General features: G+C 37.7%; 1 protein-coding gene across 2 annotated transcripts; it reads left to right on the top strand.

Moving 5' to 3' along the window:
• Window positions 1-1044: 1044 nt before the first annotated feature.
• On the top strand, window positions 1045-16432 carry pcmtd1 (protein-L-isoaspartate (D-aspartate) O-methyltransferase domain containing 1). 2 transcript variants are annotated; one of them, XM_028593122.1, is made up of 6 exons: window positions 1045-1255; window positions 8782-9248; window positions 9720-9822; window positions 10391-10562; window positions 13303-13426; window positions 13778-16432. In XM_028593122.1, the coding sequence occupies exons 2-6, from the start codon at window positions 8942-8944 to the stop codon at window positions 14158-14160; spliced, it is 1089 nt and encodes a 362-aa protein (XP_028448923.1). In that variant the 5' UTR covers window positions 1045-1255; window positions 8782-8941; the 3' UTR covers window positions 14161-16432. The 2 variants fall into 2 exon arrangements, with proteins under 2 accessions (XP_028448923.1, XP_028448922.1); XM_028593121.1 differs by having other exon boundaries at window positions 1045-1281.
• Window positions 16433-18708: the final 2276 nt, after the last annotated feature.

Here is an 18708-nt window from a genome sequence, read left to right as displayed (position 1 = left end):
TAGGTAAAGCTCAATACGTCTGTATTATGCAATGAAACCACCGACTGAGGAAGTCAACAAATTCATCACTCCCAGAGAACACCAAAGCGTCAGAGCTCTACAAGACAACTTTGGCAACTTTTTGCAAAACGTTTTGTGATATAAAAACAATTTGGGCTGGAAAACCAGAGAATTGCCTTTTGATATTCCATATAAAATATTAGTTTACTATCCTTGCTATTGATGTAGAAACGTATAGACAGACATTCGGGCTCCAGCTGTCTAAAGAAAGACACTGAAATCAGAAAAAAATGCAGCTTGGATTGAAAGTTAATTTTCTTGAACCGCCTGCATATCTTGCACACAAAACCTTCCTCTTAAAAATAAGTAACATATAGTATTATCGAAAGATGAGGTGAAGCGAGGTCACTGAAACCTGGCCTGTCTGCTGGGGATCGTCCATTCCCAGACTTCCAGAAAACCAGCTGCACGCTAAATTTAAACCGTTCCTCTGGGGAACTGTGAGGTTACAAGGTGGGTGAAACTTTCCAGGAAATGTCCAATGATGTACTCTTCTCTTAAAGGAAATGATAATGAACAGGCTTGTCACGCCAGCTCCAGTATATTAGCCTATTCCTGAATTTCTTACTGTTGTTTTTAGTCAACCTGTATCGAAGATAGATAGATAAAAACCATCTATCTATCTATCTATCTATCTATCTATCTATCTATCTATCAACATTTGCTGCCTCTCTGTAATGGATCAACTGTTGTCTGTCTGTCTGTCTATATCTATATCTATATATATATATATAGTACATGTACACTAAACGCTACAGGTAAAAGAGCCTTTGAAATTGTAAAAACCTATAGAGAATTACTGTAAAATAAATGCTTTCCTGGACAAATTGATTGATTGATACAACTAATATCTGCAAATTTCTCTGTAGTAAAATGATTTGACTAAAACACTCCAGAAAGTGCATGCAGAAAAATATATACGGTTCAATAGAAAGATACATATTGTAGATGGATGTGAGCAACAGTGCCTCCCTCTATCGACATGTTAAACCACGTGACGTGTGTTTACATCCTCTCAGCTGCTTCTGCTTCTTCTTCTTCTTCTTCACTTCGACACAACGGCTCGCCGTTATTAGTTTACCTTTACATCCGAACCAGCTTAGCACAGTTCACTAGCAGTTTGCCTTTAAAAGGAGGCTGCTAACGTCTGAAAGTCACTGACCGTCGCATTGCACAGAACATCCAGTTACAAGGAGTAAGTAAATGCGACACGGCATTGTTGTGAGTATTTGTATTTATTTATTTCAAAATAACTATCGTTTGTGTGTGTACGTTAGCTAGCTGGTTTGTATAGTTGGCAGCATAATAATTGTGTTAGCTTTATTAAACGTGACACTCCACAGTCTTTGTTTGCTAGCTGGCAGGATAAAGACGCGAGCTTACCTAACCTGCTTTGACTCTGTTTTGATGATGGCGCACTCAGGCCCACATAAGCGAACGCGTAAGCCAGATTTATTGGCAACTCCGATGGCGTTGTCCCGACATTATATGTTAACTTAAAACACTTACATGTAAACCCATTTTTACCAACGTCTGCAAAACTGACATTTTTTGCTTCTTTCATTTTGATGTGTGTGCGGGCTCGAGCCTATGAGGCGGAAGAAGCTCCGAGGAATCAATGTTATTTGTTTGTTTTCGTGGGATTTTCCCCCAGCAGTTTGAATCTAACATGCAGGGATATTTCAGCCTCTTTTTTTTTTTTTTTTTTTTTTTTTTAATCACACTTAGCTAGTCGCTGTTAAAAGATTGAGGTTACAGCAGAGAGCTGGCCAGCAGCGTTTATGGTCGACAAGTAGGAACAAAAGCTGGATGTATGCATCCAGCTTTTTTCACAAGCACAGTCTCTGTTTAGTGTTTGTCAGCTCGTGTAATGCATGCCTCACTCGCCATGTATTTTTCACAGATGTGGTCGGGCAGGATTTAAGAAAACAGCCGTGATTAATATCGCTTGACAACATTTCATGAAGACGCTGTTGTTGTTTTGCTCCGTCGTCACACGCAGTGCAGAAAGTGTCCAGGCCGCTGATTGGCTGACGCGCCGCTGTCTGTGTGGCAACTGCAGCACGTGACCAGGTAGAGAGCTGATTGGCTTCATCAGGTGTCAGTTGTGGGAATATAGGAACATCTGTGTGACGTGAAGCAATATCCCTGCTATAGGTTTGTGATTTGAAGGTGTGTTCAACAATATTAGAAACACTTTAGAAAATAATGCAAAGTACCATACAGTTGAATAAACAGTTAGGAAGACTAGGGGCCCTATCTTGCACCCGGCTCAGCACAAAGCCCGATGCAAGTGTCTTTGCTAGTCTAAGACCAACGCAGTTGTCAATTTCCCGTCCAGCGCCCGCGTCGTTTAAATCGCAAATGCACCTCGCCCATCTGTGCGCCAATGAACGTGCTTGGTTTTACAGGGAGGTGTGTTCAGGTGCATTCTTGGCGTATTGCTATCTTGAGGTAGCGGAAAGTGATCGCGCCATTGACCAACAAAAACCTGGTCTAACAAAAACCTGGTCTAAAGTCAATAACGCAGCATTTCATTGTTATTTTAACAGCACATTAGTAAAATGTGCATTAGTAAAATGCGCCTATATGCTCGTGCACAGCGAGCGCACACTATGCTTGTTACACACACAGAAAACATAAAAAATAAAAAATATTACAATGTGAAATAGTATTCTATGATCTGCTTGTGTGCTTTCACTTCATCCTATTATCTGCCGTCATAATAGCAATGCGCCAAGGTTCAAACACGCCTGGCTTTTAAAGGGAATGGGAGATGACAATGATTGGTTTATTGCATGTTACGTGCAAAACACACCTATGATTAATTAAAACACTAAGTACAACCCTTCTGAACCATGCGCCTGGCGCAGGGACCCTTTTTTCCACCGTTAAACTAGCAAAAGTGGATACGCCATGTACTTAGATAGTTAAAATAGGGCCCTAGGGGTGCAACTAAGGCACTGGGTTGCACCAGCTATGTGTAAATTATATTTAATATAAGTTAGGGTGCAAAGTCAACACTAGAGTAGTGTTGCAGTGGTACACCTGTTTCATAACTAAGGAAAGTGGCCAATCAAGATCAAAGATAGAGCTCCATGTCATGGTTACCGTTTGCATTAGCTTTTTGGCTGGCATAAGCCACATGGCATCGTAGCACATCGTAGAAAGCTAGACCGGTTATTAAACTTAAATAAATTAGGACTCTACTATTAGTGTGTTGCAAAACGGCATGCAATTAATGGAAAGATGATGCTGTGTGTCAAAAAAACTGCAGTTTCTGTGACATTGTATAACTAGTGTAACTATTTGTTGCTTAGTTATATTGTAACTGATCTCCATGGTGCAACCACTTTTTTTATTTTAGTAATGCATAATTCACAACTTAATAATAATAATAATAATAATAATAATAATAATAATAGGTATTAGTTAATTAGTAATCATGTATGGCTAAGTTTGAACTTACGCACAGCTGGTGCCGATTGTCAATTAATCTGCCGATTTAGATTCTTGTTTGGTCTTGATGTAAAAATTGTGAAAAATGCTCGTCACAATTTAAAGATTCAGTTAACTGTCACATAAGACAAAGAAAAGCAGCAGATCATTACAACTGAATTCTCTACACAAATCCTAATGACTAGGGCTGCAATTAACAAATTATTTACTATGTATTTATTACATAGTTTTGTATATAAAATGTGCCCAAGCAGGCATCTTCAGATGTCTTGTTTCATCCCATCATGATTCCAAAACCCAAATATATTCAGTTTAACATAAAGTATATAAAAGGACATCTTCACATTTCAGAAGGTGGAACCAATTAATGTTTGCCAGTTTTCTCTTTTTTAAAAAGACTAGGGATTAATTAAAATTATCAAAATTGTTGCCAATAACAGTAATTGTCTGTCAATCTACTAATCAATTAATCCACTATAAACTTTAGCTCCTGTTAAATGAACAGTTCTGTGATACAGTGTTGGCAGCAATTTAAGATACTTAAAGCGCATGGCCTTGCTGGCATCCTTGTGATGCAATCATTCTCATCACACATTAGAAAAACAAAAACAGATAAAATAAAATGTATGCAATGCAAGACAGAGTTGCAGGTTCATCCAGGTGCCACAAATTGAGGGAAAGACATCTGCTTGAGTTGAAAACATTTATTCCAAAACTCTATGACCTCTTTTTTTAAAACCTAAATATGCAGAGTCAAAAGGAGCAAATGTGAGAGGGTCCAGAGGAGAATAAGAAACAACTGAAGTCCTGGTAAATTTAGAAAATTTGAGTTGTTTCCGTTTCACACTCACTCACACGGTTCCTGTCGCCTGGTACAACAAAGGTTTCTACTGTCGCATCATCTGGCTGTTTGTGGCTAATTAACTCAGAGTCCAGTGGTCAAAGTTGCATAAATAAAGATTGCACCATAAGGTCTTTACCACTATCCTGGGGATGGAGTCAGAGGAAAGTCACATTGTTACCTAAATTAAAAGGATTTATCCACAACCACTGCTGAGCATAAAAATCTTCAGAGGTTTTCATGCCAGTCCCTTATATTCCAGTCTGAGGATGATACTAAAGGAAGGGCTCATTATGGTGAGCGACTTGATAGAATATGGGACATCTTGTGTAGTTGTGGGAATGAAAGTCTTGATCTTATACTACCAAAAACTTTATAACTAGAGAGGAAGACATACCACTGTAATGGATTTTTTAAAAGTGTCTGTCTGTCTGTCGGAAATTCCTGTCTCACAGGATTGGATAGACACCCATTTGTACCAGTTTGTCAAAAAGAAGATCAATGTGACCTTTTTATAGAAGTAGAGAAACAGCCTATGGTTATGGGGGTCAAAAAATTGAATTAAAGCATCAACTTGCGACAGTAACTATCTGCCCTGGAATATGCAATGAGACGTTATGTGTGAAGGGTTTACCTTGGGTTTGACAATAGAGGGGAGGTCAGTACTGTAGGTTATTGAAACGTATTCAGCAAACATCACCATATTCCTCTGTTCACATTATGAGGTATATTATGTAAAGTTTTAATGAAACAGTGGTGCTAGAAAAAAAAGGTCATGGGGTGACCAAAATCATTATGATTTACAGTACAGGCCAAAAGTTTGGACACACCTTCTCATTCAATGTGTTTCCTTTTTATTTTCATGACTTAACATTGTAGATTCTCACTGAAGGCATCAAAACTATGAATGAACACATGTGGAATTATGTACCGGTACTTAACAAAAAAGTGTGAAATAACTGAAAACATGTCTTATATTTTAGATTCCTCAAAGTAGCCACCCTTTGCTTTTTTTGATAACTCTGCAAACCCTTGGTGTTTTCTCAATGAGCTTCATAAGGTAGTAACCTGAAATGGTTTTCACTTCACAGGTGTGCTTTGTCAGGGTTAATTAGTGGAATTTTGTCCCTTATTAATAAAAAAAGCAAAGGGTGGCTACTTTAAAGAATCTAAAATATAACATGTTTTCAGTTATTTCACACTTTTTTGTTAAGTACATAATTCCATATGTGTTCATGCATAGTTTTGATGCCTTCAGTGAGAATCTACAATGTATATAGTCATGAAAATAAAAAGGAAACATTGAATGAGAAAGTGTGTCCAAACTTTTGGCCTGTACTGTATGTTGTGCATGCCATTGATCTCCACAGCAGATTTAATGGGAATTGGGTCATTCGTTTGAGGAAAGGGTAATATTTATTACCGGTATGATGTTTTGAATTACAATACAATGTACAGGTGTTTTTCATCTCACTCACTGTTAGGGCTGGGCGATATATCGATATTATATTGATATCGTGATATGAGACTAGATATCGTCTTAGATTTTGGATATCGTAATATCGTGATATGACATAAGTGTCTTTTCCTGGTTTTAAAGGCTGCATTACAGTAAAGCGATGTCATTTTCTGAACTTATCAGACTGTTGTAACTGTTCTATTATTCACCTTTACACACTTAGTCATTATATCCACATTACTGATGATTATTTATCAAAAATCTAAGTGTGAAGATATTTTGTATAGATATATATAACCTGTTTATTATTTATTCATTTGATTTTGCAACTGTTCACTGAAATAGCCGGTTTCTATGAAACTATTTGTGACATGTCATATTTGGCTTTGACTTTGACTGAACTGCTCTCACTTTGCGGAAAAAAATATCGGGATATATATCATATATCGATATTCAGCCAAAATATATTGGGATATGAATTTTGGTCCATATCGCCCAGCCCTACTCACTGTGAAGAGAAACACAACACAGGTCATTTATAGTTGCTTCTTTGCACAGAGGAATATTCTGGTGTATGACTTCAATAACATTCATTTTGAATACCTTCTTTTTGGAGCAAAACAAATGAGTGCTTCTATGGAATTTACATTTGTATTTGTAGAGCATATTTGCTCACATGTATTAATAATACAATTAATAAGTTTGACATTGCAGAGAAAAATGTCACTGAATTTATTTTCCATAAAGCTAGATCTCATTAATTACACCTTCTCAAGTCTTTAATTTATCCTTCAATGTTTATCCTTCAATGTGAACTTAACATGCTCACATTTCTGCTGCAGTGGATATAGGACAAAGCATTCACTCACCGGAGTCAAGAAATTTAAATACACAGGCAGGATTTAAATGTTTACGAAAACATATTTTTTTATGTCTATTGTAGCTTTAAGCACAAATCATAAAAAAAAAAAAAAAAAAAAAAAAAAAGTGCTGTCGTTACATCACAAATGCAAATGTGAGACTTGTGACTGTAGATTTATTAGATTTATTGATACACATGTGATTGTTTTCTACTAATAAGAATTATATTGCTCTGGCATTATGCCACAGAGGCATTGACGTCATTTTTTTTGCTGACAGACCTGCATATTAGTGATAAAATGTCTAACTTTACACTATAAACGCTGGTAATCATGAGGATCATCAGTGTACCTCGCACAGGTCTGCTGATCAGCAGTGTGTACATGCCAGGGTGCTGCCTAAACAGGCCTTTGGTGTTTAGTTACAGCACTAGAGTTGATCTTGTGTAGCCAGAGGATCGGTTACATGTTTCGTCATCCTGCGTGGTTCAGTGAGTTGTCTCTAGCTGGGTCATAGCAGCAAGTCATGACCTGACATGGCATCAATGCACTTTCCATTCACACCAGGGCTAAACCCAGGACATCCAGTGTCTTCAGCAGTGAATTCCTATTTACAAAGAGGGTTTTCTTTTCTGTACAGGAATAGCTTCACTATAGCAACAAATGTTATTGCATAGCTGGTCCTTTTTGATTAGAAACGAGTGGGTAAATAATGACCCCTGTTACAAGACCTTGGATTATCATTGTAAGACTGTACAGCAGTGCCCAAAAGCAATTTGCTTGTAGCATACCTCGTCTGACCCATTTTTCTGGATTTTATTTAAACTGCAGGCAACTCAAAAGGACTATGCAATACAGAGGGGGTAGAGGGGAAAAACTAGAAAAAAAAAATACACTTCTGTACATCGGTGATGGTGAGTGAATCAATGATTCTTTTTGCCTGTGAGAAAGAGCCAATGGAAAATTACCCTTACCAGGCCTCTACTACAAAGTCACCCCTGAATTTAATCTTTATTAGCTGAGTCAGATGTGGAGATGCTGAGAAGGCAGAGAGGCAATCCAAGACCTGTCTCCCTCGGCTGCATCTCCAGCTATACGCTTTCACTCTGCCAGTGTGTGGGGTATTTTAGTCATCAAAGCATCTATAAAATGTTTAAAAAACCAGCATGTGGTAGGAATTTCCTCTTTATTGCTACGATGTGGTACTTAATAGTATTACATAGTGAAGCCAGTAGCTCAGTACTCACAATGTAAGTAACTTTCAGATCAGCAAAGAAACCAATTGAGACCCAATTGAGTGAAGCAGTGAATTATTGGCATTTGACTAATCAATTAAACTAATCGTTTCAGCTCTAAAAACAATATATTCAGTATACAGCACATTACACTGTGCATGTAGTACATAGCATGACGAATAGCTTTTTTCACAACAGATATTTTATAATGTATATGCAGGAAAATCTCAGGTGTAACAAATTACATTAACAATGGCTCTGTTCCATAAAGCTCTGCTAGTGAGCCAGCATGTATTATACCAGGGACTGTAAACCTAAATTGAATGGAGCCATCATGAAGAGTGTCTGTTGTGAAGAAGGCCTATATACACTGAATACGAGTAAACAACTGGTGTAAGGGAAGACGTTAATCTCTGTGAAGTGGAGGCAATGTCATATGCAAAATAGTAATCTGAAGGTTTACAAATTATATGATCAATTCACACAGGTGTTTTTAGTTAACCTGGCAGATTAGACCTCTTCCCAGGACTGTGTGGGGGTGTAAAGACCGATTTGAGTAACATCTTCCTGAGCCTCTTTTTTAGCTTTGTTGCATCTGTTAGGGCAGGACAAATGACCTTTGTGGGTTTACAGAGGCTTTAATGTTGTATTATTGGATTGTTTTCAAACATGACCTTTTGGTGAGTATATGGTTTGTAATAAATATTCAAATGGATACGGCTACAGTTATTTCATTGGTTCATTAAGAAGAAGATTAATACATTTATACTTTTATCAGTATCTTTAAACTGCATATACTTGATTTAAGCAGACACTGTGTTCCCTAGCAGGCATGTTAGCCTAACGTGTTTATATATTTTTTCTCAGGTCACTTGCTGCCTGGACATGACCGAAGTCTAAACTCTGACCCTCGAGGAGTCACAGCGGCAGCATCCTTTAGGTCAGCCGTTCATCTCCATGCCACTCTGAGGAGGAATCACTCATCCTGAGTACGTGTTTGGCCCTTGTTTCCTCTTCTCTTTTCACCATGGGGGGAGCCGTGAGCGCTGGGGAGGACAATGACGACCTCATTGATAATCTGAAGGAGGCCCAGTATATTCGCACAGAAAAAGTTGAACAGGCTTTCCGAGCCATAGACCGTGGTGACTACTATCTGGACGGCTACAGGGACAGTGCCTACAAAGACTTGGCGTGGAAGCATGGAAACATCCACCTGTCTGCTCCGTGTATATACTCTGAGGTGATGGAGGCCCTCAAACTGCAGCCTGGACTTTCTTTCCTCAATCTGGGCAGTGGAACTGGTTACTTGAGCACAATGGTTGCCCTTATCATAGGTAAGCATAGTGTACTCAGCTGTGTTTATCATGTATGGGAAGTGCTCAGGTGTTCTGTAAAATCTAGGCTAAACCAATTTACTATACAAAAGTCACAAATCCGCATCAGTGATACTAAGACTGCTAGGATTTTAATTTGATTATTGTGACAATTATTTTTCTGTTTTATGGAATAATTGTGTGGTCTGTAAAATGTTAAAAAAAAAAAAAAAAAATCCTAAAAACCCAAGACACCATCTACAGATTGCTCGTTTTGTCAACAATCCAAAACTCATAAATCAGCAAATTTGGCATTTTTGCTAGGAAAATTATTAAAATGATTATCGATTTTCAAAATAGGTGCAGATTAATCGCTTGTCAATCAATACAACAATGAATTGTTTCAGCTCTCCATGAAAGCACAATAGTATGTAATGCTATGATGAGATTGTTTTTAAAAGAAAATATTGTTCCTGTTTTTTTCTTTCCAAGGGCCATTTGGTGTGAACCATGGAGTTGAGCTCCATAAGGACGTAGTTGAATATGCCAGAGAGAAACTGGATGATTTCATAAAGAATAGTGACAGCTTTGATAAGTAAGTACATGCTTTAAAAGGAATATTTAATTTAGGCAAATATGCTAATTTGCCTTCTTGCCGAGAGTGTGATGGAAAGGTCGACGCCACCCTCAAATCAGTCTGGAAAATATAAGGCTAAAGCCAGCAGCTGGTTAGCCTAGCTTAGCATGAAAAAGCCATAACAGCTACCCTGGCACTGTCTGAACATTACAAAATCTGTCTACCAGCACCTCCTAAAGATCATGTTAGATAATATCTCGTTTATTTATTTCGTGTAAAAACAGCAGTTAAAAAGACAGAACATTAATTAACATCAATTAGTGTTTTTTAGATTAGCTTATTCCTTTTAACATAAACTGTATGTGTTCATACCACAGGCACTAGTAGCAGTTTTACCTTTTTAGTGGTTCTCTTGTGGAACATATAAGACTTTGTCTTGCAAATTAAATATATTTAAATCTCTTATTATATAGTTATACTCATCTAATCTGCATAATTGTGTCACAGCTCACAAATGAAATGAGCCTGAAAAAAAAAAAAATAACTTTTCCATTGTTGGATTTTATTCACTATACTTTTTTCACAGGTTTGAGTTCTGTGAACCCGTCTTTGTGGTGGGGAATTGCCTTGAAATCTCAGCAGACAGTCACCAATACGATCGCATCTATTGTGGCGCAGGAGTGCAGAAAGACCATGAAAATTACATGAAAGTACTGCTCAAAATTGGAGGCATTCTGGTGATGCCTATAGAGGATCAGGTAAGTGCGTCAAGCTATCAGAATGATACATAATCAACACATCATGATTGCTATTCAAAATGCTAACATGGGGGAAAACGGTAAAATAGCTTTGACCTACAAGACTGGTTATGCAACTTATGTAACTTTCACATGCATTATTGAGCCACAACTGCCCCTGGATTTGAGAAGCTGCCTAAGGAGCCCAAACAGGGCTGTATAAATACAGGTTTTATTTAGAATGGTGGTTGTTTGAGTGTGGACAGACTGTGGCGCATGTTAGAGGGCATTTAGAATTTTTTGGGAAGGTGTTGGAGAAAATGGTTGGCAGGAACTTTTTCCAGTAAGGAGGGTAATTATTGAAAAATTAATGGTCAAGGAATTTAAAAGGAAAAAGAAGCAAAGCATGACTAAGATTGGATATTTGGATTAGGTTGTCAGTGCACTCTGAAATGAGTTCAGAGAAGAAAACAATCGGATGTTTTGCTGCGTTTTTAAAGAAGGTAGAAGGCTTTAGTAAGAACAAAAACGGCCTGTGCACACTTATAATTATGGAGAAATTCTCATAATTTTGATCAGAGATCTAAAATCTACAGAGATTTACAGATCTACAGAGATGTAAAAGCTAAACAGCATCAAAGTGCTTCAAATCATACCCACTCAGGCCATGTCCACACTAGTGTGAATACTTTTTCAAACAAATTGTTTTTCCTCTTTGTTGTGGCCCTTCATCAGCAGCACCCAGCCAGTATACTCCCCACCTCCAAAAAAATACAAACTTTTTATTATCACTCTACAGAGTGGATAAATAAGAAACATTTAGCATGAGGAGGGCAAAGCTTTTTGAAAATGCTGGCGTACTGTATGATTGAGTATCTTCAAAGATTTGGCTGAGTACTATGTGAAGAAGCAACTTTAAGGAGCAAGCATTGAACTCCTCTTGTATATTATATATAGCAATGAATCACATGATATGTGTATGTTCTGTGCTTTGTGTTCGTAGGCACTCTCAAAAACATAAAAAGGATTTCAATGCAAACGCTCAGGAATTACTGTTAGCATTGGTCATTTACGACCCTTAAAAAAACACAATTTTAAACCTGCCCAGCTTAAACAGATGCAATATAAATGTAATCTGTATTGTTGCTATTTTAAAAGAAAAATAAGCAATCGCAATTGAGACCTTGCACTCTGAGTGAGCATTATGTGTTGAATGAAGTACATTAAACATGATTGCTATGGATGGATGAACCATACATTTGCCTTTAAGGCATCTTCAGTGTCTGCTGGTATTAATAGACCTGTTTTGTGCCACTTGAATGCTCCCCCGAAACCATTTCACCACTCCCTACCAAGATATGCACTCCCTTTATTATCATGCATGATGAGTCCATAGCCTCGTGGTTAAATTGTGTTTTGATTATTGCCTGTGGACTGGTAATTACTTGTTATGGCCTGAGCAACTTAGGGCCATGCCTCACATATCTAACTTCTCATACCAGCAGACATTTTGATGATGTGGCCGATAGGGTGGGTGATATGATGATGATGTACACCATAACTGCAACGATTAGGAGAATAACACATTAGTCATATTCTTTTGATAATTGAATCATATTTTCAAGCAAACATACATGACACATTTGACGGCTCCAGCTGTGTGTCAGAATTTGCAACTTTTCGTTGTTTTACATTATAGTAAACTAACTAAATATCTGAGCTTTGACTTTTGGTCCGACAAAACAAAACATTTGAAGAAGTCACCTTGAGCTGTGGGAAAATGTAAAGTCATCGATGTTTTCAGATTTTTTTTTTTTCTCCATTTTATGGACCAAACAATCCCATCAATTAATGGAGAACATAATTTGCAGATCAAAAAAAATTGCTTTTGTACGGTCAGGGATTTTTTTTTTTTTTTTTAATACGGTTACAGTTTAGTAGCTATTCTTTTAATATAGATAGTAGTTTTTAAACTTAATCTTGGGCCTTTTTTTATTAAAAACTGATTAAATTAAGGTTATACATTTATTTTGTGATTTTTGCATTATTATAATAAAGAATTTTGATTTGTCAGGTATTTAAATCTGTTTTCCAGTAACAATTTCTCAATTGATTTTCTGAAAAATAAATTTATACATCTGTGTTACGATATAAACTTAAAACTTTTATTATTATTATTATTATTATTATTATTATTATTATTATCTATATTGCCCACCCTTAGCGTCTGGTCCATTCATTTGTACACCTTTTTGAGATTGTTTCCTTTTAAAAAGCTACCGCACTGTCTTGTTGATGCTCAGAGCTTTCTCAAGTCTGTTAGATGGTTCTTTAAGCCTGTTGGCAGTAATTTGGTCACGTACAAAGCAAGTGTGTCATTTTTCATGCACCTATTTGATATAGCATCAAATATGCAAACATAAAAGGGGCTTTTTTCCATCTCCACTGGCAAGGTTTATCTTTGGTTACACAGTGTATGTATATTTGCCAACCATAATGAACACGTAGAATTTGGAGTAAGATCATTAGATGCAATTGTTATTTAATAAGCAAATACTGTATTTATACAGAGAAGCAAACCGACCATGTCCCTGTAAGAATCATCTGTATTCAGTTGGTAAATTTACTAAATGCACAATAAGCAAGACGTAATTATATTTTGAAGGAACTGCAGGTATAGGCCCTCAATTCTTGCTCCCGAGTGTCGCACAGTATTTCATATTTTATAAGTGTTGAGTTCAGGTTTCGTCTCTTCATGCAGCTGACCCAGATAACCAGGACTGGTCAGTGCACATGGGAGAGTAAAAACATCTTGGCGGTGTCCTTTGCCCCCTTGGTCCAGCAGAGCAGAGCTGATGGAGAGAAGCCTGACGCTGTCCAGCTGCGTAAGTTCTCCAGCCTCAACTAAACAAAAGGAAACAACTCTTTGTGTTTTATTATGCCTAACTGGTCTTGAAGTTTAAAGCAGGAAATATTTCAAAGTCAGACAGTACATTCAAAGTGATGTGACGAGACGATTCCGTCAGCAATATTTGCTTTGACATATAAAGCTCGCCCTGCAGCTGCTCTATAGAGCCAGTTGTTCCCTTTCCTTGAAATACTGAGACACGGTTCTCTCTTTGACGGCCTCACTTGTGAATGCCGACCTAGTTGAAAGACTGGTGCAGTTTTATGGATTATTCTTATTTTCGTGGCGCATTGCCCTGAAGGACTGTGTCATCTCTCTTTGTCCTCAGCCCCAGTGACTGTCCGCAGCCTTCAGGATCTGTCTCGGATCTACATACGCCGCACTCTCAGAAACCTGGCCAATGAGGATAGTCAAGGGAAGGGGATGGTGCAAAGAGTTCCCCAGAAGCGCAAACGCAGGCGCTGCCGACGGCGACGCATCAACACCTACGTTTTTGTAGGCAACCAGCTGATCCCTCAAATGGTGGAGAGCGAGGAGGAGGAGCAGCACGTTGAGGAAGAACACAAGGAAGTGGAGGAGGAGGAAGAGGAGGAAAGAGACCTTGGCGACATTGAAATCCTCAAGCAAGTGAGCGTGTTGAGAGACCAAATAATGGCTTTACCGCTGCCTGAGTCACTTAAAGCATTTTTGCTGTATTACAGAGAGAAATGACTGATGAACTTGATGTCCACTCTTAACGGGTGCAGGGCCTGCTGAAATGCTTTTTCCTCTTTTCAGTACAAATGTAGCATTATTTCCATTAAATCTTGATGGCAAAACTGTAACGGAAAGATACGTCAGATAATATTGGATAATAATGTTATGATTGTCACGAGTTGTTAGTTTTTGTTGACAATTTTCTTTTGATATGTTAAAAAAAAAAAAAGGACATAGTTTCAGAAGCCCATTTTGAGATTCAGATTTCACAATTTCAGGACTTCTGCAGAAATGTGCAGATAAAAAAACATTGTATAATAAACAAAGTTCTTTTTTGTTAAAATATGATCATGCAAAGATGACAACTTTTATTGTTTTTTTTGTTGTTTTTTTTAGAAGCTTTAACTTACTATCAATGTCTGGGGATTTAATGATCACCAGAAAAGAAGCAAAAAGACAAATAAGGCCAGACGTCCTCCCATTTTGAGTTAAAGAGACATCCTTGCATAATCATAAATTACGTCATTACTCTTCTTGATATTTCATTTTCGGTCCGTGTGTTTTGTACCTTCCTATTACAAGAAATCATTGAGAGACTAGATTGGTTCATTTTTTTCTACAGGGCACCTTTTTGATGTAACTTTTTCTACAGGGTGGTAATGTGTTTCCTCAGTTTGCATATGAATAGCATACTTGACATCCTACTTGATATAAGATGTTGTAGACCATCTCCATGGTTTCCCCCCCATTGTTGATGCAAATAGAATTATTAGTTTAATTATATCAGAGGTTTGGAATAATGATAGAACTGATTACGGGTGTTCAGTGGTGGTTCACATTTTCAGCTTTGTTTTAGAGCGGACTGGTAATGGGGAGATTTCAATAATGCATGAATATACTGTATATGTGTTGGGTGTTCCTGACTTTACTTCACATCTTATGCTTGGTCACTGGAGGTGATGTCCCAAGTGATCAAGTCTGAAAATGTTTTGACAAAAGGAGAAAATAAATAAATAAGGATTTTAAGAATATTTATCATTTTAATGGCCTTGAGACAAATCTCAAATAGTAATGTTTTTTATACAAATGAAAAACAGAATCGCTTTGGATTTTAAAGCCTTTTATATCCTGGACTGTAGAAGTGGCCAACGAAGCACCTTAGTCTGCAGTCCTCAAAACAAAACAAAAAAAACTAAAAAAATCAATTGTATTGTGGACTGGACATGTTGTAATGTAAATCCTCTTTAATCAAAAGTACAATTTGCTTGCAGAACTTGCCTAATAGTGGTGGCTTTTAAGTGCCAACATACCCCATCACATTAGGACTTCTGTGAGTTTTTCGTGGCACAATAAATTTACCCAAGCGATGGTATATTTCTACAAAAATCATTCCACAGTGGAAAAAAAAAAAACAGCACATCACTGATAGATGTCACACTTTTTCTTCATGCTTTACGGTCACAGACTTTGGAGATTTTGTTCATCTTACTTTGAATGCATCATTTAGTATTCCAAAAGCTGAGTTGAATGTTGTTGATATAATTATATTCAATATAAAAGTGATATGTATGTATTGTTATGATTCTGCATACAGTTTAATTTGCATTTGATTTGTTGTAGCGCCCTCTTGCTGTACTGTATCTTGACACTGGGAATTCTGTAGATCAAAACTCCACTGCTGTCTGTTAAATAGATAAGATATTAGTGCTATAGGTCTTAATTTTGTTCCAGTGTAATGAAAAATATTTGTTTTGAAAACGGGAGTGATTATTCTATTAGTAGTTTTTTTTGTGAAGAGGTGACATTTATTTTCCGTAAGTTTTTTTATTTTTTCTTTTACATTCATCGGAAAGCTTTGCAAATAAGCAATAATGGATTCATTTCTCAGCTTATAATTACCTAGAACAACATAGTCCCATTTGATTTATGTTGTATCCATTAAAATTCTCATGACCAATTACAGGCATTCAACAGTTTATATACCATTATCTAAAATGTAATTAGAGAGCACATTAAGTATTGAAAGCAGGGGACCTACAACCTCGACACTCAGGTCACGCCTTGCACCAAAGTGAATGGGACTGCTGCGATTCCGTTTAATGTGGACGAGATTCGACTACAAAAATGGCACCCAGTAAAGACTAAGCCCTAATCAGTTCTGTGCTTTTATATTAAGCTAATCAGGCCTAGGTTGATTTTATAGTGTGTGCAGTTCATTTAAAAAATGTGTTTCTCTGTAAATGTTTGGCAAAAAATAAAGGTCAAAATCACATTATGCCTCTTCTAATCATTGTAACTGCTCTTTTTATTTGTTAGATTTAGAGGTTTTCTTCCCCGAGTGTGTCAAGGTGTGGACAAGGAGTCAAAGGAGTCTTCATTGCAAGCACATAGGAAGCATACTAGAATACTAGTAAAAGTGCCAATCTGGCATCCTTGGCAAGCTTTTGATGATCCGTTTTTGTCACTGCTACATTTAATTGATAACACAAAAAGAGTTCCCATGTTCCCTCACGTCATGGAAAACAAGTAAACAGGCCCTAATCTGCACATAAAACCCAATACTATGCATTACAAATTTATAGTATACTTGCTGTCTGACAGAACATCCCTTCCTTTGACTGCACAAAACACAGCGGTAACATGCTGCTGATGCTGCTATTCTTATAGTCTCGCTTTGCCAGACCTTCCTCCACAGTGCTGCAAAGAAGGGTCTGGCTAGTCCACACAGCATTCTGGGATGGGAGAAAAAAGTGCTATGGTTTATGGCCATTTCTTTAAACCAAGCACAATCGTCATGGGCGGTACTAAGCACCGGGCAGAGCCACGGTGCCGCTGTAAAATAGCCTCGGGAAGAAACTTGTTTTGGTAGAACATGTACATTCAAAAGTTGTTTTAGTCATCCAACAGAAAACTCATATTGGACAGATAGTCTAGATAGCGGTCTGGATTTACCCTGCAGAGCTCTGAGGAGCAGTTAACTACACTCCTCATAAATCGATTAGAGTTTAGAATTCCAACACAAAGAAAGCGGAAGGTAACGGACATCCGGGGCTAAGAGTGAAATCTGGCGGAATTTCTGGCGGCAACCGAGCAATCCCGGAAGTGGAAAAACTATTCTTATAATACAGCTTTCATTGGATGCATTGGATTTAAATCTTAAGCCCAGGCTAAGATAACCCCGATGACACCCGGCCATTTTTAGATTTGGTGCAATTTTTGTGTAAGTATTATTTATTATATTATCCAGTGAATGGTATTAACGATAGATTAGTAGGGTACACAATTTATAGTAGGGTACAATATATAGAAATGGAAAGAGTATAGAACAGCCAAAAACATTTTACTCAAGTAAAGTGTAGCCTATATAATGTTATATCAAATAGACCTATTAAACAAAAAATAAAAAAACGTATTTTAGCTACAAAATAGAATGCATAATGCTACACATCACACCACAAAGCCCCTCTGTCCAAACCAACAATAGGACGATGTCCCATGTCCCATATGTCCCATGGGTATTGTTGCAATACTTTTGATACCGATACCAACATCGTGACTTTGATACCGGTTCCTTAAAGCTATAAAAATGGATCCATTTTTTTTAAATATTGAATTCGGTACCCAGCCCTGTCCACAGCAGCACTTTGCAGCATGATGTGCACACAACTGATTATCATAGCAGCACAGAGGACAAAACTCAAACAACCACAAAGAGAGTAGGCCTAGGACACCGCGGCAGGAGTAAAAAGCAATATTAAGCCACATAAATTCCATAACCTGACACTTCATATAGAATTACAGCAGAATAAAACATCAGCAAAGCAGACAACAGAAACATGTATCAACAACATAACCTCCACAGCGACAGCAGCCACAAACACACATTTTAAGCGAAAAAAGCTGCAGTTTTAACACAACGTGTAGCTAGTGCACACACGCACGTACACCCACCACGCTATGTTGCCTAGCAACGTTGATGTCCTCCGCTGGAGAAACCATCACGAGTGTTATTGTACTCACCTGTTCGAAGTCTTGCACAACTTCTCTGCTCGTTCATTCTTCATGCAGAATATAACCAGTCCACTCTGCCTCTCCTTCTCATTGCGCTCCTTAAAGTTTTCAAACATTTTGAGCTAAACAACGCTCTGCTGTCACAACTGACAGGTAGCCTAGCCTATCACGGTATCACTATCAGCCATAGGTAGGCCTATCAATAGTCTCAAACAGCAGAAAGGTTGCTCACACCTCATGGTCAAAGTTCCTGAGTACATTTAAATTTAGAAAAACTCCTGGAGGATCCATCATGGACATTTTAGCATTTAGCCACTATTAGCCAGATAAAACGTGCACCTGTTGGTGACGCAACACATGGGTTTGTTTGATTTGAGTCACTTAAATGCTCGCGGGGGTGGTGCATTAAACCCATAGACTGTATATTACAGTCTATGATTAAACCAGTGATTAATCAAGGTAGAAGCAACCTATATAGGCTACCTACGCCGACATAACGCTTGGAGGTCACCAACAATGACATAATTATTTAGCACATTGCATTGAACTGTT

Source organism: Perca flavescens, chromosome 12 (genome assembly GCF_004354835.1).
Source record: "Perca flavescens isolate YP-PL-M2 chromosome 12, PFLA_1.0, whole genome shotgun sequence".
In the NCBI taxonomy this organism is placed as follows: Eukaryota; Metazoa; Chordata; class Actinopteri; order Perciformes; family Percidae; genus Perca; species Perca flavescens.
The sequence above is the reverse complement of the archived record's forward strand: the minus strand, read 5'-3'. Positions and strand labels throughout refer to the sequence as shown.

Excerpts from the sequence above, each read along its gene's own strand:
- pcmtd1 (XM_028593122.1), top strand. The coding sequence starts at position 8,942 with ATGGGGGGAGCCGTGAGCGCTGGGGAGGACAATGACGACCTCATTGAT. Across the intron at positions 9,249-9,719 it reads AATGGTTGCCCTTATCATAG|GGCCATTTGGTGTGAACCAT; the intron begins GTAAGCATAGTG and ends TTTCTTTCCAAG. Across the intron at positions 13,427-13,777 it reads GCCTGACGCTGTCCAGCTGC|CCCCAGTGACTGTCCGCAGC; the intron begins GTAAGTTCTCCA and ends CTTTGTCCTCAG.